We start from the raw sequence: 27,840 nt of genomic DNA on the forward strand, positions 1-27,840 counted from the left end.
AAATTTTCTATTAGGCGCAGCACCCTAGTAATTTGTACCGAGTTTAAATCCGTCTAGATCCGCCGGGTCTCTTTGTATGTCGAGACAGGTGGCTTATTTGCGAGCCTGTTGAATAATCAATACCCGGTCGCTGCATTTATGAAAGACAAAATGAATGCTAATGATTTCAAACCGACTCCTTCCAATCCGCAACTTTGATGAGAATGTCAATTGGCCCATTGATACACCTGCAGTGTGAAAATTAATGATTGGTTTTCGAGTGTGCGTCGGGTGCATGGCCTCGAGCGGGCACGAGAGAATCCATTCCAAGGTTAGGAGCAAGGTTGCTCCTATGAAACCAAGCCCCGAGCAAAATGTACTTAACGGACTTTATCGCCTCCAAACTGCTTTCTTTCTTTTAAACAGCACTTGCCGTAATAACTGCCTTTAAGTCACGTTTTACACTTTCATCAATTTTTACACTCGGAAGTCGACTACTTAGCCCAATGGGTCGGCAATAATTGAACATGGGACGGACATGTGGAAAAATATGGCCAATCACAAATTAATAACATCTCAGAATCAAAAATTCTGATATAACCTATATGGCGATTTTATTAATACCATTTCATCATTGATACCATGGAATTTGTTATTTATTATGGAATTATTGTTATGGAATTTGTTTGTTATTATGGAATTTGTTTTTTAACTTAAACAAGTCAAAAATAATGGTCTTCCGCAGAGGGGGTAGGCTTGGGAGTAAAGGGATTTGGAATTATGCTGGACAAAATATTGAGATTGTGAACCATTATAAATATCTGGGTATATATCTCACACCGCAGCTTGTTATGGAAAGACATCTTAAAGAAAAATTAAATGTAGCCAAATTTGGTATCAATTCTACTTGGAAGTCTCTCGGTTTGGGGCTATAAATGGTATGACAGTGTGGAGAAATTGAAAAAAAATATTTTGTCAAAAGGTTGTTTTTCCTAAGAAAGGATACACCTGATTATGTCTTATATTTAGAGACAGGGATTGACCCATTGTTTTTCAACAAATTAAGCCTGCATCTGACATACATCCTAAAAGTTTTATCATTGTCTTCTGCTAGACTCCTCGAATTTTGGCCTTGAAAATACTAGACAAGAAAATATTTTGGGCAAAAGAATATGACCATTTGTGTCTACAACACGGTTTAACCCCCTTGAATTACTCCGACGTAAATAAAAATAGTGTGGACAGCTTGTAGATGTTTTAAGAACTGATTTTAAAAATAAACTAAAATTAAGAGCACAACGGTCTGTCTTCCATGGTTTATACAAAGAACTGAATCTGGAATTAGGAGAAAATCACCATTATTGAGATAAAAATTATAATTTGAATATGATAAGTGTGATAATGAAAGCAAGAGGTCAGTTGCTCTCTCTTAATTACTCGGTCCACAGAAATGAGGAAGCGTACCGTTGTGCTTTGTGTATTTAGGTGCGTATGAGGATGGCTTCCATTTTTTGGCGTTGTGCCCTATATTGAAGGAATTCAGACTTAGGTGGTTTGGCAAATTGTTTTTAGAAAAAAATGAAGTAATTTCATTTTTGCATGGGCAGAACTGGCACAGTCTCTACAATTATGTTTTGTACTCCCTAAAATACAGAGTGTTCCTAATCGATAATATCAATTATTTTTTTTTTTTTTTTTTTTTTTTTTTTTTTNTTTGTTGGTATACCTCGCAGCCCTTATAGTTAGCAGGATGGTTTTGGGTGCACAATGCGCATACTGCTGGAACGTCTGGGCTCTTCCGGCATTCTTGGCTTTTGTGCGTTCCTCCGCATTTCACGCACCTTGGTATTTGATGGCAATAGGTTTTGGTGTGCCCATATTCCTGGCAGTGGTGGCACTGTACTATTTCTTTGCGGGGATTTGGTTTTTCTACCTTTACTTTTGTGTGGCAGAGTTTAGTAATCTGGTAGATTTGTGGGGCGAAGGGATCAATTATTAATAAAGTATTGTTTAAATTATGACTATTTGTATTAGTATTGTTAGTATTAGTATTCGTATTATTAACATTATTAATATTATTCTATGTTTTTTCTTTTGGCAACTCGACAGACAGCCTGTGGGTTATTGTCTAGGATGTTTTATGTACTGAATATATTTTGTAAAATAATTTTTATTGTAAATAAACATCATTATCTATCTATCATCATTGGTATCATCGTCTTTCGCTAAAAATGACACATTTGATAATGATACAAATGAAGGCATTATTTTCTTAGAAATGCAACGGGAAGATTAATTACGGGGTGTGAACTTACTACTCTCACCCCTGGATTTCTAAAAAACTACTCAACCTAGACAAACAAACGTTTCTTGTTTCTTTTCTACGAGGTTGTGAGATTTCTCCGTGTTGTCTGCGGAGTGTTGAACCTATTTGGTTTATACTACTGTGAGAAAATAATCATAATTCAAACGAAAATAATATAATTCAAAATAATTCTCTTTCTATAAATAAAAATAAAAATTCGATAAAACAAAATATATTTTTCTTTTTTGGACAAATAAAAATACAAATATCTTGGTAAAGAAAGCTGATCGCTTTAAAGGAACAAGAAATATAGGAAAAAGACTCACTGGATCCTCAATGTGGCCCATAAGCAGCAAAACCTTCCTTCAACCTTTCTTATCTCCTTTTTGGGCCTGTCCTTGGTGGGGGCACACTCCCACTAGGTTCACAAGTGATCCTTACACTAGTTGAGGTCAATGAAAAAATAAAGTGTATGAAAATTTCAACTGTGTGACATAGTGTGGTTGCATGCACACTATTAGATCCTCAAATTTCAGAGATCAACGAAGAATTAAATTCTGGGTGACAGCGTCTAGTTTGAAATGGTCTTTCCTTTTTTCATGACATCGAATGTATTTGACGAATCTGCAAGTGAAAATGTAGATTACCATTTGAAAAACAAAAATTTCATTTTTTATCTTTCGTAATGATATTTACGAAAAACCGGTAGAAAGTAGAAAGCATAATAATTTGATGCCCTTTTTATACTGTCTGCTAACTATAGAATGTAAAATTGCTTTACAGATTAAAAGTTAGGTCCCAAACTTTTATCGAAATTTAACAATACAACTACTGACATCGGTCGTCGTTCCGATCATTTTGGTCCGCCTACCCTCGCCGGTTTGGTCTGCCAGGCAGGTTTCGCTTTTCGACATCGAACAGTGAATTAGTGGTGACAAAACCCATCTCACTGGCCAAATTAATAAGAAACAACCAAACTATATATTTATCATCTACAGGATTTGAAAAATAACTTGTACGTACATTGTATATGTCAAGTGCAGTTTAAGCTTAAGAATCCCAAAATTACAGGCCTTGTGGACGGATTTTAAATATAAATGATCTGTTGAAATGTTTTGAGATTTCAGTTTGAGATAGTTAGGAGTGAGGAAATTGAAGTTTGGTCCTTTCTTATCGTTGTCAGCCTATCCTCGCTGTTTTTGATCTATCATACGCAAGGTTTTTCGACATCTACCAGCGACCAAACCTCTCCTAGACATACTTGTTTATTTTCGAAAAGGTCTATATAATATTGTGTCTGCTACACGATGAAGGTCGGAAAGTGTCTGGAAGATGCGGTTTAAACTTGGCAAAAATTCCAAAATGACAGACCTTATCGAGGGATGTTTCAGTATCAATGAACACAACAATACTTCTTTTCTTGAGGTCTTTAAGGGAGATAAAACAAAATGTCAGCTTGATCGTTTCCTAAAATTGTCCTCCTATCCTCGCAATCTGTCAAAAGCAGGCTTTTCGATGTATACCAGCGACCAAACCTATCCTAGACATACTTGTTCATTTTCGGAACTGCATAATCTTTTATCTTTAATAATAACCTGTGCGAAAGAATCGAATTCTATGGCGACTCTGTTTTTACAATTTAAAACATATTTTTAACTGTGTAGTTGGGAACAGGTCGTTTGTTATTTTGATATGTTTTGTACAAAGCTCCGTAGCTTTGTAGCCTGCGTTTCTAAATATAAAAGATTTTTATTTTTATTAATTTCGTAAAAATACAAAACCACATCTCGAATGCGTTCGCAAAACCTTCTCAAAAATTTGCACTGTAAATCTTCAAAAACATATACTATAGTTTAAATAAATATGATTAAAAAGTGACATTTAATTAAGAATAATTATTTCAAAACCCTGATTTTTCTTCAAATATTCATGATAACAATAAAATAAGCTGTTTTCAAGGTTTAAACAAGGTTTTTAATTATTTTTGGTTGATGAAAAGTAATGATTTTTTAATTCGATAATTAATATTTATATAATATTTGCACAACTTATTTATTCAATTCAATAATAGATTTTCCCCCTAAACAAAGCATATGTCTCATATTATGTGCAATCGACAATAAAAACGTCTACATAAAAGATGGAAGGAGTTCAACTGTACAATAAATTTATTTATTTATCATTCATACGATTTAACTGATATTGCAATATAATTGAACTGGTTCTTTTGATACTATTATCTTATTTATTACTGTTACATGAGGACTATATTTAAATTGACGACAGATCTTGTCCGAAGCTATTCACACTTGTATTTATTGCTTTTTCGAAGAGTGTTTATGATTGCATAACCAATTCGTAGTGTTGTATCACTATCTTTATGACGTACAATGGCTTGTTAAATAAAGCCCGACTTCACCGTAACTAGGAGAAAATCCAGTGACCTTTTATTGTGTTGACAAGAAAATAATGACGTTTTTATAACATTATAATTTTAATATTTTAACTATTCGATGATGTATTTTCCATTTTTTACAATTACTTTTTCCAACTTTCAGGTAGCATGTATGCTCCTTTTGCATAAAAATGGCCATCTTTTGAGTCCAGGAACGTCTGAACAGTTATTTGAAAATTTTCACAACTTGCAAACTTTTGGCCATTAAAAAAATTGTAATGACGGAAAAAAATAGTGGTAACAAACTGAAATGTCCAGAGAATGTGGCGAGTGTGATAAAATTTCCCAATTCAGGTAAGTTATTAACTGTTTGGTCTCCTTTTTTTGTGGTCCAGTTTTGCTTTATCTGAAGCAAATGTGTTAGCTGTTTACAGTATAGTTCACTATTAAATGTTTGCCCTTGTCGTAAAAGTTAAAAATGTATGGGGCCTGTCGTGGCCTGTCCCACGAAATGCCCAGCACAGGTTGGTTTTTTCGTGCATTTGTTGTTTTGGAACAACTGGGGGCCGTTGACCGGACTGGCATTAAAATGTTTTGCGAACTATGTTTTTGTATCAGATCTATTTTTTATCACCTGTTACCAATCTATGAAAAATGGGTCGTAAGAGCAGTGAAGAGCTAATCGAGATGCGATCCGCCAAATTCCTTTCGCTGAATTCGTGTGGGATCCATGTAACGTTCTATTGAGCAAACCCAAGACTTTGGATGTGGTTTCCAAAGGTTGTGTTCGAAACATTCAACATCTCTCCTCGTTCTCGGGTTGTCAAAAATGGATTTTCCTCTAGCCTATGCCTCAAAAAGAAGTTCACTGATCGCATCACCTTCAAGAACAAAGTTTCCTTTTCTAAATCGAGCAAACCACCGTTAGATTTTAGGAACAATTACAGCATTAGTACCAAACACTGCACACAAATTTTCAGTTGCATTGTTCCCTTTTTGGAATTCATAAAGTAAACAATACCTTAAATGCTTTTCATCCAAAGACACGATTTCCTATTAAATATTCGACCCTACTAAAGAAGATGAAAACAGAAACAGAGAAGAAATAAAGCCTGTTAATTTAGGGATTAATCAAGCGTATTTGTAAACGAAATTAATATAGACAAAAATGATTATTTTGAAATCGTGAGATGCGGTCTGGTGTGACGTAGGTTTAGAAAAGCATTTTCTTTATCGTGACAACGTTTTGATCTTTATTGAGATCATCTTCAGAGCCTGGGGTTTAAAACCATAGTTTAAATTATACAAACATATGTAGGATGTGAAAAAATGAATTTATACAATGATAGAAATTTTAGACTCGAAGTATTTGTACTCACTTTCACGGTCACTAAACACCACACTATAATTGAAAAACGACATAACTTTCTCGCCAGACCAAGAAAATGTCTCTTTCTGAACTGAACACGCCAAAAACACCTGACGATAATTGAACAATTATCAAAATGGAAATCCAAAAATGCAACGCGAACCCGTGAAGAAGTGCCTATATTTTATAAACTCATCAGTTATCTTTCCATTAACGGAATAGGTTTTTCTGATGACTCAGTCATGTGGGCATTTGCAATCACCTGGTCCAAACATATGGCCTCCGGCCTCCCAGACTTTACAAACATTTATCACGGTTGAGGCTCGTGCCCGATGACTTTACACGCGGAACTGGTTGAGAGAGAAAAAAAAAGTTCCGATTGGTCTCGACCCGACAGACGATCACCGGAATTTAGCTGATTCATATTCACATCATAAAACTAATGTGTACTGGACAAAGACAAAAAACCCTAAGAAGTAATCATTCTCTGTTAATTAAATGCAACGCCTATAAATAATATCGGTTGATCAAATTGGCATAAAAGCCATTTCTATCTATATTTATTATACCATCATATATAATAATAATAATTTTCTGAAAATATATACAACTATAGAAATAAAACAAATTATAAAGAACCAGGGACGAGCACTTTAGAACTCATTGGGAACCATATTCCAGTTTTCTATATGTGTATTAAAAAAATATAAAGAATTAAATAGTATTATATGCCCAAATTCCTATTTAATTTATGACATTAGGCAAGTCTCAACGTACTGCATAAAGTAAACATCTATAATAACGTATAATTAAAAAGGGAAAAAATATATAATTTTTTTTTAAATATTTTAAATAAAAATATTTTGAAGTTTTAATAAAGCCTGGCAAAAATTCATCGTTAATGTATACAATATTTAACGAAAATATTCTCAAAAAATATTTGAATTGGCTGCCACCGGTGGAAAGGTTGCGGAAAATATTTCGTGACAGTCGGACCGGACGACGAGAGTTAGAAAATAAGAGATGCTTCCCGAGCTGAACCGTTCGACCGGATCATTGGGCTGTCATTTTTTTAAATTAAATAATTATTTATAAATTCCCAATTGTTTGAAATTTGGCATAAGATTTGTTCGGGTTTTGGCAGACCCGGGTCATACCTCGGTCTTTTCTTATCTAGCTACGGCTAGGCTCCAGGGGCTGTCAACAGCTTTGTCATTTCAACTTCCGAGGCATGCAGGTTTTGCCTAGAAAACACTCAGCACTCACTCATTTTTAAATCACTCCAGTAAAATGGTGAAAAATTTCTCCACCAGCCTTCCTTCACACATAACTAATCTAATTGAGGCTCGATGTGGTCGGTACTCAACATTCCACAATCGGCCCCTTCACACAACACATTCAATCTAATAAATAGATGATTATTTGAAGATCGTGAGATGCGGTCTGGTGTGACGTAGGTTTATAAAAACATTTTCTTTACTGTACCAACGTTTCGATCTTTATTGAGATCATCTTCAGGGCCTGGGATTTACAAACATTGTTTTTGGGATTTTTCACATCCTACATGTATTTATATAATTTAAACAATGTTTATAAATCCCAGGCTCTGAAGATAATCTCAATAAAGATCGAAACGTTGGCACGATAAAGAAAATGTTTTTCTAAACCTACATCACACCAGACTGCATCTCACGATCTCCAAATAATCATTAATTAATGGTCACAGAACACCACACACTAATAAATACAATATACATAAAACGAAATATCTGCTCGTGGCATTCCTACACCCTCTCTATAAGAAATGACATTCTTCAATTAAGGGGACACATCGGGCAACTTTTCTCTGTATGCCAATTTCAATAAATACAAGCTGTTTAGAAAAATTTTCTACTAATAATCCACATATTTTCAGCAGTCATAATTGACCGTGTTATTTATTTCAATTGACTATACTTTTTTCTATGGTCTTGGTTGAGTTGAAAAAGTTAGCGTCAGGGGCCGGATTCCAACCCACGACCTTCAGCTACTATTTTCTAGTACATTGATTCAAATTTTACGCCTGTTTGGATTTAACTAGAACTTGTTTGAACGAATTTGACATTAAATCTGAATTCTTAATGCCTTTTCAAATTTGCAATTTAGAAAAATTCCCATGCACTTTCTGTTGCATCATATTCTTCCGTTTTACTAGATTTGAAGTATTTTCTGGGTACATCGATGGGAAAACTGAAACAAACCGGAGAACGACTACTTTTCATTTTTACCCCAGTTTAACAATGTGTTTTTTCATGTGTTTCAAAATAAACAGTCGGTGATTTCAACTTCTGCCAATTGATAATGGCCCTGGGTAAAAACAGTCCCAACGAACGCATCAACAACAAATATTACAGCTTTAAATGTAAATAAAACAAACAGTAGCAACATCATTGTTTAGGAATGTAAACAACAAATAATAAATATATCAACTTGTCACAAAATTGTGACAGAACGAAGTTAGCGTAAGTTCAAGTAAAGAATTAATTGTGGGATCAACCCCATTTAAGTGTGACAAGCCAAGTCAATAGATTGCTTATTAAGTTATTACAAATTGATCAAAATAAATTGTACATTGTACGAAAATTTGAAATAAATATAACAATGACGAAACTGGGCGCCGGTGGCCGCGACGGTTTAGGAGTTGACACGGCGCTAATCACTGTAAGGTAAAGGTCCCGGGTTCGAATCCAGCGGCCCTGCATTCGAACCCGACATACTTACAGATGTTTTTGTTTTGTTTTTCAAAAAGACCGGCACCCTGAGGGTTTATATGATCTCTGCTGTTGCGAACCCGATAAAAAAATTGTATGTAGTGGTATGTTATGATTTTCGTTATAAGGTCTATATAGGTTATGAGGTCACCGTCTATCACACAAAGACTTTTATTATTATAGATTTTACATGAACTTGTAACCGTCTGTACCTCAGATTCTACTTTCTGGGAGGCTTGAACGTGAATTTAAAGTTTCCGCCGTGAATAATCCCATCGATCGGTTGAGCGGCCGCCGTAAATCGAGCGTACGTTGTTAACGCGGTTGAACACGTTCCAGAAATTCTTCAACGCCAAAAGCCTACTTCGGGAAATGGCAGAAGGGTCTGAGTTTATCTTGTACATAAGATACGAGGCGCAGTAAATCCCGACAGACCAGTCACAGAACAGTTTACGAACTCCGCTCTCAAAATACAATACCCTACACCCTACATGGGCTGACGAAATTTTAACACAAACTTTTACACCGAGCCTACTCCCACGGCAGTATTAAAAACAATCAAAATGGTAATTTAAAAAGATTTCTAGTATTATGAAATAACTTATATAGTTATAACGAACGTTTAATGTGAGAACAGCGTTAAATGCACAACGACCATCATCATCACGATTTTGATAGCATCACGCAACTTTGCCGTAGAAAATCAATCGCATTTATCTCCACCCTCCTCTTCTTATGAAATGTCGCAGGGAATGTTCTGTGGCAAAGGCACGCCGACAAAACCGAAAGATCACGACGAGCATAATTCATGTATACGCAGTGCACAACGTCCGACAACGAGAAATAACATGTAACAAATTACCCAAGTCCCACGTTTCACAATGAACGCCGGTCGGTCGGTAAATAAAACCTATAATGAAATAATCAATCTCATCGTCCGGATCTTTTATTCAATTAACTTCGTGAGCAGAACACAAGGTATCGGCTCTTTCTTTTCTTCGGAGGCCCTTTCAGAAGAAGCCCTTCCTCTACAATAGACATTAACAAAAATAGCATTAATACTATAGTTATATTGATTTAATTAACCAATTATAAAGATAAATTTATTTATCCAGTCATATAACCGGGTTTATTAATATGTTTCCAACGATGACTTTATTCGATATTTTTTTAAGCAACTAGAAAGATGATTAACAGCTATTTGTCAGTCCTTAGTTCGGTACAGATTTTTTTATTATATATCACAATCCATCGAGTAATTATGATGTTATTTCTTTGCAATCATGAGAGACTTTTCTCCACTCAAGCTGGACCAGGATAATCGAAACACTAACCTGCTTGAGAGGAGGAATAATCAGTAATAACTAATCAGTTTTAACAATTCCTTTCAATTATGTTACATACTCTATTCATTTTTGTTTTAATTTGCGCTTTTTTTATAGTTATCTGTAACTTAAAAGAATGGATTTGTAAGAAGTGCAATGGATCCATCAAATAAGTCTATTGTGCTCCTCCTCGTACAGGTTATACCTAACTATCTACCTACTGACTTTTTATTACGGTCCTTAGCACTGACAATGGCTCCTTAGTTACAGATGTTTGCGTGTAAGTAGAAACCTTTTCCTTATTATGCCTTCGGCTTCTTCTGCGCCCGATCTTCCTCAGCTTCTTCCGACTTCCTCACAGCAGAACTAATGTAAGTTTAGGAGAGACTATTTTGCCGAAGTCTTTTACTTCTTAGTACGAGAAATCTAGGACGTGTTAGGACTAGAATAATAGTTGATTGCTGACTGGGCATTATTATAGATTCGGTGCAGCAGAAACAAGCCTGTGTAAATGCTGTCATGAACATGTCCTCTGTTGGTGCGAAGGCTTATGTAGGCTAAGAAGAGTCCTACTACTGGGAGAGGAAAGCCCTGGCCTGAAGGATACACACGGGAGTCCTTGAAAAATCTTTGGGTCTGGTAACTGATCAAAGTTCTTAATGCGGAGCTCTAGACAACAATGGAGATGCACAGTAGACTAGTTGTGGTGCGCAGGTCGTAAAGAGGCCAACTTCTTTTTTTATCTAACCCAACCTCAGGCTGGATTGTCGTTACAAGAATGTAACTTAGTACTAACTTAATCCATTTGGCGATTGTTCCTTTTTTATGGCAGGTTGAAATTTTTCAGAAGTGTTCTGGCCCTATTGGTGTTGCTGTACTTGTTTACGCTATCAGCTTCTTCGTTAACCTTTAGTCCTCCTTGTTAGCCCTTAAAACTTAGACGAGAAACCCGTCGATTCAGCTTTCGTTTAAAGTTTGGAAGATTTCAGATTGATTAGGAGGAAAGAGCATTGAAGTGAGCAGCAAAGCTCGAGAACTTTACTTTCAAGATTGAACCTGTTATTTACAAATGGGACTACCCATGCTTTTTATTCTGTAGTGGCCAATAAATGAGGTGAAATGTTGAAATGTCTCTGACGCCTAAACAGCCGATGTTAAACAGACTAGAATAATTGGAACTTGAACAACTACTGGTTCATCAGACCTCGAGAAGAAACCTCATAATTTAAGTTTGATTGCTTGGTAATGCCCATGAGCTCAAGTCCATTAATCCAAATGTATGGGAGAGGGTTTATTTTCTAATGCCAATTTATCATTTTCCCTAGTAATTTTTACAAAAGGCCCCATTCATTCTGAGACTAATATTCATTTGTTCGTCATCCTAACATGTTTTTTAGTTCTTTCCATTTTCTATTAGCATGTAACTTATTAAATAATTATACAATTCGTATTAAAAATTTAGTTAGGAAGTGGACTTCAAGTCCAGTCAGAATTACTGGGCGAGAAGTTAAGCGTTGATGGAAGAATTTGTTTGATATAAAAGACAATGGGAGAGGTCCCGCGATAACCCAGTAGCAATTGTGAGGAGAGCGGGGTAATTTGTTCGGCGGTCCGACGTTCCAAAGGTGATATTTACTCGAAACGTGCATCTCTCCGCGATCTGCCTTGATATACTGTCCCACACTCTTTTTACCGTTTTTTCTTTTCTTTTGTCGCTTTTCAGAATATCCCACTTTTACACTGTTAAAATAAATTGTGAACATCTAACAAAAATATGTTTTCTTTCTTATCGTTCATTCACGTCATCATCACGTTAGAGAATGAACATTACAATAGAATATTGTGTATAACATCGGACCACTTATTAACATGTTTGTTTAAGGCTTGATAGATACACTTGGATTTATAAACTTGCAGTCTTTTCCTTGTTCCTATATGCTCTATGAGTGATGTAATGTGGATAGAGAAGAATGGTTTGTTATAGAGAATTACAAATCACACTTTATTTTTTGACAATAGATTTGTAAAATTTCATATCATACACGATTATAAAAAGATTTTTGCAAGTTTCAACGTTCTCAGCGGATTTTTATGTGGAAACATCTACTATTTTTTTGTCGCCTTCTTCACGTGTACCTATATGTTGAGAACGACACTTAAGGCACATCACTTTTTAATGTACGTAATTGTTGGCCATATTCCGATCTAATAGGCCTAGATGTCTCGTTTTTCGGTGTTGCACAGTTGCACGGCGAAACCCAGCTCGCCCTGGTGTAACAGGTGTGAGGGTGGGTCGTGGAAGCCTCAGGGGATCGTGGGGTCATTTAGGGTCAAGCGTTCTTTACTAGGCATCACGATCGCTTCTCGAGGGAAAACGGCAGATATTGAAGCGACCTGATTGGCCCTCGGGTCATTCGCAGATTGGTTTCGTTGGCATTTCATTCCCATCCGTCGCCTCTTGCGAGACGGAACTGAGGAAACGCCTGCTGGCGACCGATGAGGTCGTAGTTATGATTTAAGACGGTTCCCGGGTGTTTGGCGTTGCCCCTGCGGGGGGCGGTGGCGTGATCCGGTTCAATATTAACGCGTAAAAAAATTAATCCTGTTATCCTTTGTCTTGCACTTCTCAAAAGGAAGACAGGCTGGCCTGCTCCTTGACACAAGGACTGACATTTTTCATACAACTACCTTTGTGGTCGGCCTGATGCCGCTTTTAATATATCCTGTTCAATCCAGATACAGAAATTTAAAAAATGAATCATCATTCTTAAACTAAAACGATTTAGTATTTCATTTTATTTTAGCAAAACAGATAAGTGTGAGCATTTTTTTACAAAATCCCTATAGAGCTCTTAGTTTTTATTTTTTAAGTAGGTTAGACCAACCAGTTTTGTCAGATGTTTGACGTTCAGGTGTTTGACCTTCTCTTGTCATTTGTAGGTCCTTCTATATTTATCTTCTTTCCCTTCTCTACTTTATCAGCAAGATAGTTAGACAATAGTTAAAGTCCTACTTGAGAAAAAAATCCAGGCACGACATTGCTTCATGGTGAAATAACGACTCGAGGCGGACACTAGTATCGTCAATTATGAATTTATAAGTAGAGAATCTAACATAAGCAGTTACATCTAAACCGAAATCCTTAAGAACGTAATTCAAATTTAATGAAACTTATATGTTAAAAGTATTACTTGCAAGTTTGTTAAGTCGGAGGCGATGATAGTGGGCTATCTTGGACTTGTAGGAGAGATGCTCCATTTAAATCCGTTTCAGTAGGGTTCAAGGGTCTAGGATGCAAATCAGGCGGTTAACTACAGAAGGGGGGACGTCAAGATAGTCTAATGGTAATGGCCAGTAACTCTTTTAAGGAACCCGACACCCTTACACATCAAATCTACTTACCTCGGCCCTCATTTCGATTGAGTAAACACCGTCAAAGAATGTCGAACGCCTGTAACAGCCTTGGTTGACTATGCTAATTAAATGCTCTCTTTCTTACTTCCATATTCTATATCTTAATCAAATACACAAGTTAAAATGGATTTGGAATACTTCACGTTCATGTTCTTCGGATTTAACTGAATCATCAGTGCGATTGTTGTGTTCAAATGTTTTTATGTTCCTCGGTCGTTTGTGATTTATTTGAATGCTAAATAAAATCTACATTGTAAATACATTTTTTAAATTATTGACCTTATTTTAAAATGTTCTACACTTTAACAATCGTGATTTATCGAGTCACTTTTCTCAAAAATGACTACAGCAAAAGTTTAATATGCGCCTTCTATGAAAACGCTGTATATTGAAATGTGGGATCTGATAAGGATTTTTCGGGTTTATTTTTCCAGCCGGTTCAAAGCCACTCTCGTAAACCTGTCCAACGCCAGGAGTCGTGGACAAGATTGTGGAATCCGGCGTTATTTATTGCAAAATACCCAGGGACTTTAACGCCCCTCCGACCTGGATGGCGGGTGCCTCAAATTATGACTCACATAACATTTTTTATTATCCTTATAGTATTACGATAAAAAAATATGAAAATGTTTCTGATCTGATTGCTGTGTATTACATTATTATATAAAACCATTAATAAGCCAAATGGTGGTTTGCCAGGTAGATATCCGTCCACAAACATCTACTGTTTTCCGTGTAGAAAAAAAACTCTCTCCCGGTATTTCATTGACAAGCTCTACATAGCAAGCTATCTGATAAGGGTTTTCGGCGATTTTCTAAGCCGGTCAGTCGAGGTCTATTTGAATTTCTCCTAATCCAATTTTAACAGTTCAGTCTCAATCTGAGCTGAGGATCGGTAGCTCGAGGGGGTTGGCCACCCGCACATTCTCCCGGAACCGGGCACGACTGTTTAATGAGGCATCCCTTCGCGACTTGTCTGCCGGTTAGCTATTAACGTGAAGTACTGCACCAAATAACACGTTGAGAATCCCCCTGGCGTCGCACGATTTCAAGGCCAACAGATTGAGCTTTCCTAACGGCAGGTGGTAGCGTACAAAATTGCTAGATGTTTTCCCTTCGATAAACAACCAAAGAAGTTCTTGAAACTTGGTAAAACTGGCATTTCAGCAACACGATTTTTCCTGACTGTCTTACTTTTGACTTGAAATTAGGTACGTGTACCTTCTAAGAACATGGTGAGGAAAAGAAAACGCAATGGCGTACCTCACATAACAGTTTTTTAAAAATTATAGAGCATGGTAACAAGGTGAAGGTAATTTCTTGTTGACAAGCATCAGGTATTTGTTCCACCAGACTGTTTTATGTTTATTTATCCTTATTTTTTCTGTGCAGTTTTCGTTGTAGGAGCGCATTGGTGACCTCCATCACAGAAATTTCTAGGCCCTCCCAATCTCTCAATTCCTTGTTCAACCCTGTTTTCTTTTGTCCCTTATCCAATTGGTGTACCTGGGGTCCTGTACGTTGTTTCTATGAGAGAGGGAGTGTTCAAATCAAATCTTATGTGCCTATGATCAGAATTTGATGGTTCCCTGGATACATTCCTGTTTAAGATGTTTTCATCATTCCCTTGGGAAATAATGGTCAGGTGTAAGACTTCGTGCCTAATCATTAGTTTCTTTAGTTAGTTTTTCACAATCATTAGTTCTTCACCAGTTAAGTAATCTGATAAGGACTCACCTCGGTTCTTGATGTCCGTACTTCCCCACATAATATGGTGAGCATTTGCAACACATCCCATCACTAATTCCATGTTTTGTTCCCTGTAGTACCTCACGATGCCGTCCAGCAACGTGAGCCGCAGTCTTTGCTGTTAGGATTGCTGTAACAAAGTTGCCGGAACATACTTTCGGCATTAGTATGCAACTAATTCTTGTATTAAACCCTACACAAGCCCGGGGTCTTGTTGATGTCCTTTGCTCCATTACCTGTGTCTTTTGGGGTTTTATTCCTCTCACAGATCCGTTGTGCACCCAAGGTTCTATACCAGGGCGACATCCAGGCCCCTGACAACCTTCATGAATAGTGTGGACGATGCGGTATTGCATGCCGGAGGATGACCTGAAGTACCCTTATTCCTCCCTGAAGTGGATGGAGCATCTCTATTCCTAAAGGCAAATAGATATAAAAATTAATAACATGTTGTTTTCCTTTATAGAGTGTTACTGTTACTAACTGTGATTTAATTGGCTTTCTAATTTTTTTTTAGTAAAACAATAAATTTGAGTAAAAAAATTTTTTGGTTTAAAGCATGGGTCACTAAACAGCTTCCTTGATAGGTCCAAACGATCCGTGATGTAAGGTTGAGCTCAAAAACAGTCGTCAGAGGACTTCAAGAAAATAGACGTCCTAGTCCTAGCGTATAGACGACATACATAAGCTTCTCTACTGCTGGAAAGCGCAACTAATCGCGAATCAGCATCCCGCTTGCCCACTTCAACAATAGGGGGGGGGGGGGGTTTCTCTAACAAATAAGTGCTGTCTCATTCCTGGGTTCGAATTCCGGCCCAGCCCACGAATTCTGGGGTGTACCACGCTTTACCATTCATGATGGTCTACAGCGGTTTAGGACCACTGGAATGTATACAATAGAAGAAAAGGTAGCGGTCAACCGCGTACGATGGCTAGAGACGATCGCTTTATTGCCCTTACCGCACTACGAAACCGCTTCATTGATAGTTCCACTCCAAACTGGCTGTAGTGAAAGGGTGAGCTCTAAAACAGCATCAGAAGGCTTCGTGAGAATGTAGTCTGCAGACAGGTTCTCTACTACTAAAGAGGCATCGAGTAGAAAGGCGACGAGGTTTGGACACTTGTGCAATGGGGGCTGTTCTCTTCACAGATGAGTGCTTGTATGGTTTGTGGCAAACAGACGACCGGGACCGTGTATGAGAAGACGTGGAGAACGCTTCCATGAGCCATGCGCGAGTCACAGACTTTTCAAAGACAATCAGTTATGGCAGAGGGTATAATCAAGGACTCTGTTCCTCTAGAAGCTGTGGTCCCATTCCCAACTTCGTGCCAATTTTCAACAACATGACAATTTTCAACCGAACGTTGCTCGAGTTGTTACCCATTATTTGGAGGATGTAAGGATTACACAATGGTCAGCATATTCTGCTGATATGAATCCTACAGAACTTCTTCAAACCACTCTTGTTGAAGAATGGGATTCTGTTTCACAAGAAGAAATCCGATCGCTTATTTACTAGGAGCCTAGGAGAATTAATGCCCTCCGCGAGGCCAGAGTAGTAATACGCAAGAGTAAAACTAGGTAATAAATTGTTAGTTAAATTTTAATCTATTAAATTTTTCTGTGTTTAGTTGATTTTTCTTTCAAATCATCATAATTAAATCATTTTTATTAAAACTTATGACTTTCTAATCTCTTTAATTTGGTTTGCATTAAAAGAAGTATGTTGTAATTTATACAGCGATATATATATAATATTTATATATTNAAAAAGATTAGGCTGAGACATATAATTCGACAACTGACAAGATACAAATATCTTGGTTTTTTTATACACTCAAAGTCAAAAAAACAAACCGGACACTCGTTCTTTGTTGTTTATGTAATTGTTAAATTATTTTGTTTTTTTGTCTTTGAGTGTATAAAATACCAAGATATATGTATCTTGTCAGTTGTCGAATTATCTGTCTCAGCCTAATCTTTTTCTTTGTGGTGGTCCATCATTAAATTTTTATGTAGATCCAATGAATACAATAAAGACGATTTAAACACGAAACAATACTGAGCCGCAGATAAGGCCCGATTATTTATTTATGAATAAATATAATGTGAAAAAGCATCTCATTTAAAAACTTTTCCCGTTTGTTTATTTATCATATTATTGTTCAGCTTTAATTTGATTTAGTTTGATATTCGATAGAATTTTAAATTTAATTTAAGAATTTATTGAGAAGACAAGATTCAAATTGGCGAAATAACTGTTGTTTTTTTTGTTTTGTTTTTTTTTTTTGCACATTTCCTTTAAAAAATCCCAATCATCGTCCTTTTAAATTGCCGTTTTGTGCTATAGACTCGCATCTAAAAGAATGGGCGTGGAATTGCATGAATACGCGGTGGCATTGACATATGCGAGGAAGTTGCGAATTCATCAGTACCTACAAATCGAAAATAATTTACGCCTAAAAATCATTACCGCCGTTATCCTAAATGCTTAACCCATAAGCATCCCATAAAAAATCCTATAAAACTAATGGGCCTTTCCTGCCATCATTAATTCATTATAACATCTGTACAGGATTTGAATGCGTGATGTTTAGTATTTTTTCTAGTAGCAGTTCGCCCACTTGAACGTGACAGGTGATTAATAACAATGGTTTACTATAATCGAGGATTGTAGGTGGGTCGGTTTGACCTTTGGTTGCAAGGGTTCATTTCTTATACTGAGGGGATAGATTGTTTTTTATATTTATTTTATTATTACCTTTTTTTGTAAACAGGGGCCCACTGTTTTTCTAACAAAATATAACGTCTGTTGTTAGATATTATCGAGACATCATTGATATTACGCTAAGTAGATCGCCCGAGCACACAAATGGCTTTAAAACGATCGTATCGTTTACATATGTAAACTTGTTTAGTCTTCATACTGGTTTATTTTTCATAAAAACCTAGTTTAGATTCATGTTTATGAAACAAGAAGAATTGGTAAATTGAAAACACGATATCCCATAAATGTCGCCCTATCTTTTCGACTATTGTTATGCCAATAGTAACTATTGTGATCCCTAGAGCGAAACGAGTTATAATTGTCCTATTCGAATCCAGCAGATTATTTGAAAATTAAAGAATTGTTCTCGTATTAGGATTATAAATAATTATTATCTTTTAAAACCAACAGTGCAGATTTATAAAGACCTAATCTAAGCTAAACCAATGATTTTTTGTAATATGTCCGTCGTTTCGGATCACCACGGTAAGTCCATCCTCTATTTTGGTATGTCACACTCTTCCGCCATCTTCACAGGTATGTTTTTTCCTGTCCTATTTATATTCCTGACCAACGACTGAATACAGTGAAAAGCAAATATGCGTCTGACAGATCACATCGAAGATAGACCAGAATGTTGTTAGTCGTTTCCGATCAGTTTGGTTTACCTATCCTCACTGGAAAATTTAAAAGAAATCATTTTCTGTCAATTTTTCACAATATTATAAATATATCTCTACATTCCTTTCGTTTTATTTTCTATATAAAGATATGTTTTTGAGGACTTGTTGGTGATGAAACTGTCATTGTTTTCTATATCGATGTCGTTTCTATTATCAATTTTTGTCATTGAGACGCGTTTTAAAAGTTCATCATCTTCTATGCTTGGATACGGTTATAATCAGGGTGAAGTGAGATCACGCACCTAACACTAAAATATTGCACCCCCAGAGAAGAAATCTCAAATCATGTTGTTATGTAGAAAATTTTCATTCTCTAAAAAACAAAGTAGCAACCTCTTTTTTCAAAGAAATAAAGTGCAGCCAGATTATCCCCTTATTATTTTATATTTATTAGGTTTCGTGGTCCGCTTGATTACTAAATAAGTTCTTTTCAATTAATTAAGGTTTTTGGTTGAGATAAAAAAGTGAGTGTCACAAGCGGGATTCGAACCCACGACCTTCGGCTGAATACGCCGCTGCTCTACCACTTGAGCTGTCGTGACTTCGATCCACTCGGACACTAACTTCCCAACTCAACCCTCCCTTTTGAATTTTCCCTCCTTTTTGCCATTTTTCAAATGTCGTGTAATCTATTTGATTCTCGGCGACAGTTGAAATGTCCACAGAGAGCTTTGGTGAAGTATACTTCAGTTTGCTTATTAAATTTATTAAGCTTCGTGGTCCGCTTGACCAAATAAATTCTTTTCAATTAATTAAGGTTTCGGTTGAGATAAAAATGTTATTATTATTTTATGTTAGAAATCATGGGAAAGGTGAATAAAAACAAAGAAAAACTGCTGAAGTAACTGAGTGTTTTCTTTTCAAATTGGCCTTGTACCTGATGTTTGATAAACATTGAAAACATAACTAGATTTTTGTTAAAGCTGGCTCTTTTTCTGTTAAATGGCTGATGATGATAAAGTGGGAATAAATTTATATAACTTTTTTGAACTACACAAAAAGTCAATTATTAGAAAAATAGTCAAAATCAAACAGAACAGACAATCAAAGCAGTAAATATCATCTCATGTTTATAATTACATAATTTTTGAAAGTCTGTAGTCATTAAAACTAAAAGTTAGAGTTACAAAACATAAATTTTGTGATGCAAGACAAAGTGTAACTTGTTTTGAGTATTCACGCTACCACTGTATTGGGTTAAATGTGTTATTGTGCTGTTAAGATAATATAAATAAATATTAATGAACGATCTTTTTAAATTTTCATGTGTTTACTATGCTGTTTAATATTGGATTCAATAATCGTTGTTTTAGTTGTAAATTCTTGTTCGTGATTAATAAAAATTATTTGATTTTGTTTAAGTGAAAGTAGTGGCCGAGTGGATAGGGATGTCGGACGCTAGCGGTTCTGGGTTCGAATCCCAGCACAGCCTATGTCTTTTTAATTGATAATGGTACGAAGAATTTATTGTAATATTGTTTGACCCCTTGTCCGAGACACTGAATGGGTAGTTGGCTGTTAAGCCTTCCTGTATGACAGGAATTACTTTTAATGTGAAAGTAAGTAAAACGGAAGAGTTGCTAGATTATCTGTTTGATTTCTGGAAAGCGTTTGATCAAATTGAATTTTATCCTGTTCTGACCACCGTTTTTGATCCTTTCTGTATTAATCCAACATTTTTTCTTCTTTTCTTTTGTAAACAATTCCATTATAAGCACAGGCAAGTTAGCCAAAGTCTAATCTTTAAATTCTTTACGAAATAGCAGACTGGCACAGACCGTGCTAGTGTTGAGAGTGCTATTAATTATAAATAGCAGATATACATCAACGATATCTTGATTAACTCGATAATTTTTAAGATACAACTTCTACATTTTCCTTATGAAACTTGTAATATTATTTTATAATTAACACGTAATACACTTTGGTGTTCTGTTCTTATTTCCTCTGAACAATATTTTTTGACAAATAAGAAACAACAAAGAGGTGGTCCTTTAACTGACGATAAAAATCTTCTTTTCCAATTAAGGCTAAAGACGTTTTTGTGTGTAACGATGGGGTGGTGCAATTTTGGCGTAAATCATTGGACAGCCGCGGCCGGACCGGCTGGTAATGGGACCCGTGGTTTATGATTTTGGCCTACTTCGAAAAAAAGCCTCTTTTTATTGTTGAAGCCCTCTTTTTAAAACTCTCTTTAAACTTGAAATACAGTTATTTTTATAATTTCGCGGTGCGTTAAAGTCACTCATCCCGGAAGGGTAGGGCGTGCCTTTCACTGCCAATAAGTTCACAAAGGCAGAATTTCAACTCGTTCAGTACAGTTTTAGAAATTACAGAGAGCGCGAAAGTAATTAAGCCAATTACTAAAGTTAAAACTTGATTTTTACATAATTAGATGACGTGCTGATTAAGCCATCTAATAACCTCACCCAAAAGCAATGGTTAAAAGTTAAATTTAAATAACTGTCAGAGCATAAACCAACGTGACTCATTTTTTGTCGGTGGGTGATGACGTGATGTAAAACGCTGTGCGTTTGATAGTCCGTCAACCTTTACGTTATACATATTGACTAATGAAGTTCAAAGAATGTATTTTGTCTATTTTGGTATATCAAACATTTTTCACCGCATCTGCTTTAATATTTTTTTATTTTTAATTGTGAAATTTCTCCTTGTTGTCTGCGGGGTTGTGAAAATGTAATTTGGTCGTTAAAAATCACAGTAGATAGCAAAAACCGAACGATGACAGACAACCCAGCGTGGATAGGCAGACCAAATTGTTAGGTAAATACAAAATTTATATGTAAAAAATACAAATATCCCGAGAGAAGCGAAATACCAGTAGCAGCAAAGCAGATTTTTCTAAATTCAACACAAATATAACTCAAACCACTGATGAATCTTTACGTATTCACAGCAAAATACAATGGGCCATCTGTTCACCGAAAGTGACTTTATCAGTTTGCCCACCGTATCTTCATGTCCGCCCCTCACCAAGAAAAATCTAATCTCGAAATGACCGTTTTAGTTTGCTCACAATGGTTCTGATTCTGACTCGAAGCCCGGACTCACGGAATCCCGAATTGACCAGGTGTAGGAAAAATTTTTGACATTAAACTTAACGGAAATCGCATCGCAGCCGTGGTTTAAGTACAATTTAGAACACTTTCCGTTTTAAAGCTCTTCCGTCTTTTAACGACCAGTCGTTGATGTGGGATTCGTTTTCAAACATTTATTACACGATGATTGAATTCACCTTCAGAACCCTTTTCAGAAAGATTTTCTTCGAACCAAAAAACATATTCTTTAAGTATGGCTCCTTAAGTTATTTTTTTGTCTCCTTGAATTTTATTTATGTGCTAATTAGCATTGAATACCCTGTTATAATGTCTGTATGTATATTTTATAATAAACTTTGCGGGACGTTCAAAAACGACCGACTCCGTAAAAGAAAATTCAAAATCACACTGTTCGCGGCCAAACCGACCAGCATTTAGCCAATCAAAATGAAATTTGCAATAAATAAAAGGAAACTTATTAAAAACTCATCAAGTTCGTATCGAAAAGCTTCTATCGTGCTTTTATCTTATTGGAAAGCGAATTTAAAGAGATGAACCGTAAAACATAACTCAAACTGGATCGAAATAAATCGAAGATGGCCATGTTAGTTAATTTCGAATCCGCCCGCCATGGGTCTCAAGTTTCTCAAAGCCCTAGATAAAATCCTAAAAAACAAGCTTGATATTCCGTAAAACCATTAAATCTTCGGGATCCGTGTGTTGTCTCGTTGAATATTCATGCGTGTTGTAGGAGGTTTACCACTTCCACTTCCGCGAAACACGGTCTTCCATCAACCTCCAGGCCAAAAAGGCATCAACGATTGTTCTACAGCCTGTGCACCACCGGCTCGAAATTCCCGAGACCCCTCCTCCGTCTAAATTCCATTTATTCTAAAAGTTGGCACTAGATTGCTTTCACCTTGTCGCCGGTGCGGAGAAAGGTCCGACTAATCGGGTCAGCACAATGAACAACCCTTGACCCCGGTCGTTCGCCCACTCCTCAAATGACCCGAAAAATCGGGTTACTTTCCAATAAGGAACACTCTCCCCCTCATTAGATCCTTCGGCTCCATACATCCGTCTTAATTACGTAACAATAAACCTATTTCACGGTCTATTAAATGCGTTCTCACAATGGTTATCGTCATGTGACATAAACCAAACCTAGCCCGCTTCTTATTCCTTTTAAAAGCCGAGTTAATTATAGGCCTTGTAGCCACAATAATTAACCATTCTCTTTGTTATTATTTACTCTTCCCTTTGTACCCTTCATTCCTTTCAATAGAATTATTCCAACGGTTTGATGAGCGACCATTTCTAGCTAAAGACAAATATCTCTCTAAGAATTACATTCACTGTACAAACGAATCGAAAGGCATTTTTGTGATCGTGTGGAAGTGAAATTTGTTGAACGTTGCACTTTCAAATAACACTTCTTTAAACGGAAAAGCATAATCTAATATCTAGTTATTCTAATAGGCTTTTAACAGAGATTCTTCACTGTTCTGATTGATGAAACTGAACAAACAATAATGTAAATTGTCAATATACACAGCCTAGATTACTTATGCACTCAAAACAAAAACCGGACGTTCATATTTTCTTGTTTATTTCAAACTATATACCTTTATCGTTATATTAATTGCAACAATTTTATTGTAAACCAAATTAAACGAGATCATGCGTTTTAATAAAAATTATTTAATTATGATGATTTCAAATAAAATTCACCAAACACCGGAAAATAATTTAGTAATAGAATATGACTAACAATTTATTGTCTGGTTTTTCTCTTAATAGCTCATATTACATTCGGGCCTCGCGGACGGCCTTAAGTCTCCTAATCATCGAGTGAATAAGCGATCGGATTTCTTCTTGTGAAGCACAATCCCTTTCTTCAACAAGAGTTTGAAGCTGTTCAACGCTTGTTGGAGGCAGCGAACGATGTCTAACCCGTTTCTTTAACAAATCCTATAAATGTTCTATAGGATTCATGCCAACATGCTGGCCAACCCTCCAATGGGTGACATCTCGAGCTACATGCGGTCAAACATTATCACGCAATAAATGGAGCCAATGGGACCACAGCTTCCAGAAAACTTCCTCAGCTTCAACTGTACCTTAGCACAGTCAAAGATCCATTCTTTATGATAATCAGTTCGGTATGTTCGGCGTTGATTCCACCCCATACTATAACTGACTGCCTTTGAAAAGGCTATGACACATGCGAGGTACATGGAACAAAGCGTTCTCACGTCTTCTCCACACACAGTCCCGGTTGTCTGTATCGGCACTCGTGTGAAGAGAACAGTACAAGAGTCCAAACCTCGTCGCCTTTCTACTCGATGCCTCTTCAGTAGTAGAGAACCTGTCTACAGACTACATTTTCACGAAACCTTCTGATGCTGTTTTAGAGCTCACCCTTTCACTCCAGCCAGTTTGGAGTTGACTATCAAGTAAGCGTTTCCGTAGTGCTGTAAGGGCAATAAAACGATCGTCTCTAGCCGTCGTACACCGCGGTTGACCGCTACCTTCTCTTCGATCGAATACTTTTCGGTGGTCCTAAACCGCTGTAGACCATCGTGAATGCATAGCGCGGTACACCCCAGGACTTGGGCTATGTAACTTTATTCTGACATGATGAGCTGGGTCGGGATTAGAACCCAGAATCGCTAGGTACTAGACCGCCACGGTCTCCTATTATTGTTATTTCTCTTCACTCTTGTTAGATATCAATAACCCACCGAAAACAACAGATAAAACTGCCATTATTTGTTAAATTGGGGGACTAACAATACCAGCAGAATATAGACCTTAGATACATTGCTGTAGATTTTGATAACGGTATATTCCAAATTAATCGTAACCTGGGGATTTTAAAGGTAGATTGTAGATTCGTTGTTTACATGGTTAAAGAGCATTTTCCACTACGTTTGTCAAGTGGGACTATTGTGCTCCTCCTCGTTTGGATTATTGCTCACTATCTTCGGATAGTTAGTTGCTCCTCAATTCTATTTGCTAGATTGACCTTTCGTTTGTCTGCGTGGAAACTTTCTTCATAGCAGTATGAGTACTTTTGCATCTAGCAGATATCTTTTGATAGCAGTATCTTTTGCCACTCCCAGGATAATATAAGTCTATTGAGTCAGCAATATACAGATAACAGACTTGCAATAATCCTAAGCTCTTTTCCGTTTTGGGATAGCAGGTTTGTGGTGGGTTTGGACGAGATTTCCTTGAATAATTACACATATTTGACCCTTAGTTTGGGTAGGTTAATTTGATCCATTCAGGAATTTATTTTTCATTTATGGCAGTCTGAAATTTTACAGAAGAGTTTGGTAAGATTGAATAGAAGCCGAGGAAGCCTACCTGGCTAGTTTATCAGCATATTCCCTTTCTGTCCCTGTATGCACTGAGACCGAGACAAGTTCCTTTTTCTCTAATTGCAGTGCATCTTGGTAATTACCCTTACCTTCTATGCCCAACCTTTTTTTTATCCCAACATTCTGAAATGTCCAGGCCTAGTCCCATTATAGAGCTTATTTGCAACTAAATCTATCACCCCAACGCCTAGTAGTATCGAGTGTGTAGCGTACGGTATTTAAGGCTTTTCTTTACGATTACTTTGCTCTCAGTTTTCTTCTTTCGTCCCTCCATCTGTCAGCATACGACGATCTTCCAGCTTCTCGAGCTGAAAATTTGAAGATAACTTATTTTATCTCCCTATTGAATCCACTGGCCAGGGTTTTGAATCGAGTTACGTTTCCACCAGCACGACAGACTATGTTTTTATACCAGCATACATCCCTTAAATAAAATTCCCTCCTCCTTCAAAATAATATTACATCTTATAAAAAAATTCCGTCCACTTAATTGCTACCGTGCGATATGCAATAAAACTTCTAATGTTAAAAAATACAATTTTACCGTTTGTAAAATGTCTGGGTGTTTTTTTTTTTTACAGAAGAGAGAGTTCTCATACTCTTGTTTCGTTTGTTTGTTTAAAAAAAAATATATCGCGGTCAAACGGTACAGCGCGTGAAAGAGAAAAAGCCATTTTCTGGTTAAGATGCAGACAGGGAAGTGCAAGTCCGAAAATAGGGCATGTCCTAGGGGGTCACATAAATCCCCTTTCCGGAGATGGACCGACTATCTCATCACGTTATCAAAGTCCCTTATCGCAGGGGTTGCTCGGATATCTGAGGCACGCACTTGTTTGTAATTGGCTCCCACGAGATCTGCCCTATCAGAAAGTCCACATGCTTCGCTTAAACTCTAATGTTGAAGCTTTCCTTCCTAAAAATCCTCAACGCACGGCAGGAGGTGGCCTTACTCGGGCATTGAAATCACTCGCCGTATACAACACAGACATGATTCATTTTTCCTATTATTGCTTTTCGCGGAGTTTTTACATGATTTAATGATCTTCAAAAACGAACAAACCTTTATAAAAAAATTTCCCACGTGGATTTCTTCATTACAATCATCAAGTGTGTATAGGTCAACTTAAAACATATTCAATGAGAAGTAAATAACCAAACATTCCAAATTTTTCTAAGATCAACATCACAAGTGTTTAATTTTATGATTCGCCTTATCACTATTTTATCCACCCAGACAAGTGGCCACCTACGCCGATAACACGGTTATGCTCAGCACCCTCCATACAACATTCAAGCTTCACGATCTTCATTGACTCTGTTGCAAAACCTTACCAATAAAAATCGCTGAAAATAATTATTACCGGGTGATTTGTATCTTAAAAAGATATGTCTTCCCCTTTGTTACCCTCATAAATATTACTCTATCCAGGTCCACTAACTCGATTTCTATCTCGACAGTAAACTTAACTAGAACCCTAGACTGATTAGAAGTAAACCAAAGACTAGGAATTCTATACATACTAACGGGAAAATAAAGCAAATGGACTTTAAAAACTAAACTAATCATTTGCAACTTATGGACTTAAACTCTCGAAAAATTTTAATTCAAATCCTTCACCTCATAACCATTCAAACTGCATAAAAGCTCGTACTACCTTGATTCCAAAAGTTACTCTTACTTCCATTAGAGTTCGTGGTCCGATTGACCGAATAACGTTTTTCAATTAATTAGTCTTTATATAAGGCAGTGGTTGAGATAAAAAAAGTCAGTGTCACGAGCGGGATTCGAACCCACGACCCTCGGCTATATACGCCGCTGCTCTACCACTTGTGCTATCGATCGACTCGGACACCAACTTCCCACCTCAACCCCACCTTTCGAATTGAAAAATGGCAAAAAGGAGGGAAAATTCGAAAGGTCGGGTTGAGGTGGAAAGTTAGTGTCCGAGTGGTCGAAATCACGATAGCTCAAGTGGTTAGAGCAGCGGCGTATATAGCCGAGGGTCGTGAGTTCGAATCCCGCTCATGACACTGACTTTTTTATCTCAACCAATGCCTTACATAACGATTAATTAATTGAAAAACGTTACTCTTACTGTTCACTCCACTCCAAATCTAAATCCTTTTCGAAGACTGAAACAATATCGGACGACTACTTCACGTAACCATAGTACCGTAGTTTTACATTTTATTTTAAACCCTAAAATGTACTACACTTAGGGCAGGGTTATAAGTAGAGCGAATAGAATTTGGACAATGATCGAGGAGCTTCGTGGTACCTGAAGAAGAAGTTTACACCGCCATAACCATTCATCAAACTTCATTAATTGTTCCTTATTGATTACTGCACAATGCCAAATAATACCCACCACAAGCAAACAGTAGGTTAAAACGCAAAAGGCCTCAAGACAAACTACACGTAGAACATTGAGAAATAAATCCATATTTGTTTAGTGATCATAATTGACTATATTAATTATTTCTATTAATTATTGTTTTTATCTAATGTTTTTTACCTTCGGTGTCGTGGGTTCGAATCCCGCTCTTGACACTAATTTTGCATCTCACCAAAAACCTTATATAAAAAGAATAATTAATTTGAATTCAGAAATAAATGGAGTTTTAGTGTCTTATGTCGATGAATTAGTACTACTACAT

The 27,840-nt window shown here is 36.7% G+C and overlaps 1 protein-coding gene across 3 annotated transcripts; it reads right to left on the reverse strand.

Moving 5' to 3' along the window:
• Window positions 1–2,616: 2,616 nt before the first annotated feature.
• LOC106668712 lies at window positions 2,617–27,728 on the reverse strand. 3 transcript variants are annotated; one of them, XM_024224935.1, is made up of 4 exons: window positions 26,838–26,918; window positions 15,523–15,702; window positions 15,275–15,416; window positions 2,617–2,908 (listed from the first exon to the last, which is right to left on the reverse strand). In XM_024224935.1, the coding sequence occupies exons 2-4, from the start codon at window positions 15,590–15,592 to the stop codon at window positions 2,824–2,826; spliced, it is 297 nt and encodes a 98-aa protein (XP_024080703.1). In that variant the 5' UTR covers window positions 15,593–15,702; window positions 26,838–26,918; the 3' UTR covers window positions 2,617–2,823. The 3 variants fall into 3 exon arrangements, with proteins under 3 accessions (XP_024080703.1, XP_024080702.1, XP_014253172.1); XM_024224934.1 differs by lacking the exons at window positions 2,617–2,908; window positions 26,838–26,918 and adding exons at window positions 14,165–15,198; window positions 27,699–27,728; XM_014397686.2 differs by lacking the exon at window positions 2,617–2,908 and adding an exon at window positions 14,165–15,198.
• Between the last annotated feature and the right edge of the window lie 112 nt (window positions 27,729–27,840).

The sequence above is a fragment of the Cimex lectularius genome, unplaced genomic scaffold, assembly GCF_000648675.2.
Source record: "Cimex lectularius strain Harlan isolate CLEC.00 unplaced genomic scaffold, Clec_2.1 scaffold125, whole genome shotgun sequence".
Lineage (NCBI taxonomy): Eukaryota > Metazoa > Arthropoda > Insecta > Hemiptera > Cimicidae > Cimex > Cimex lectularius.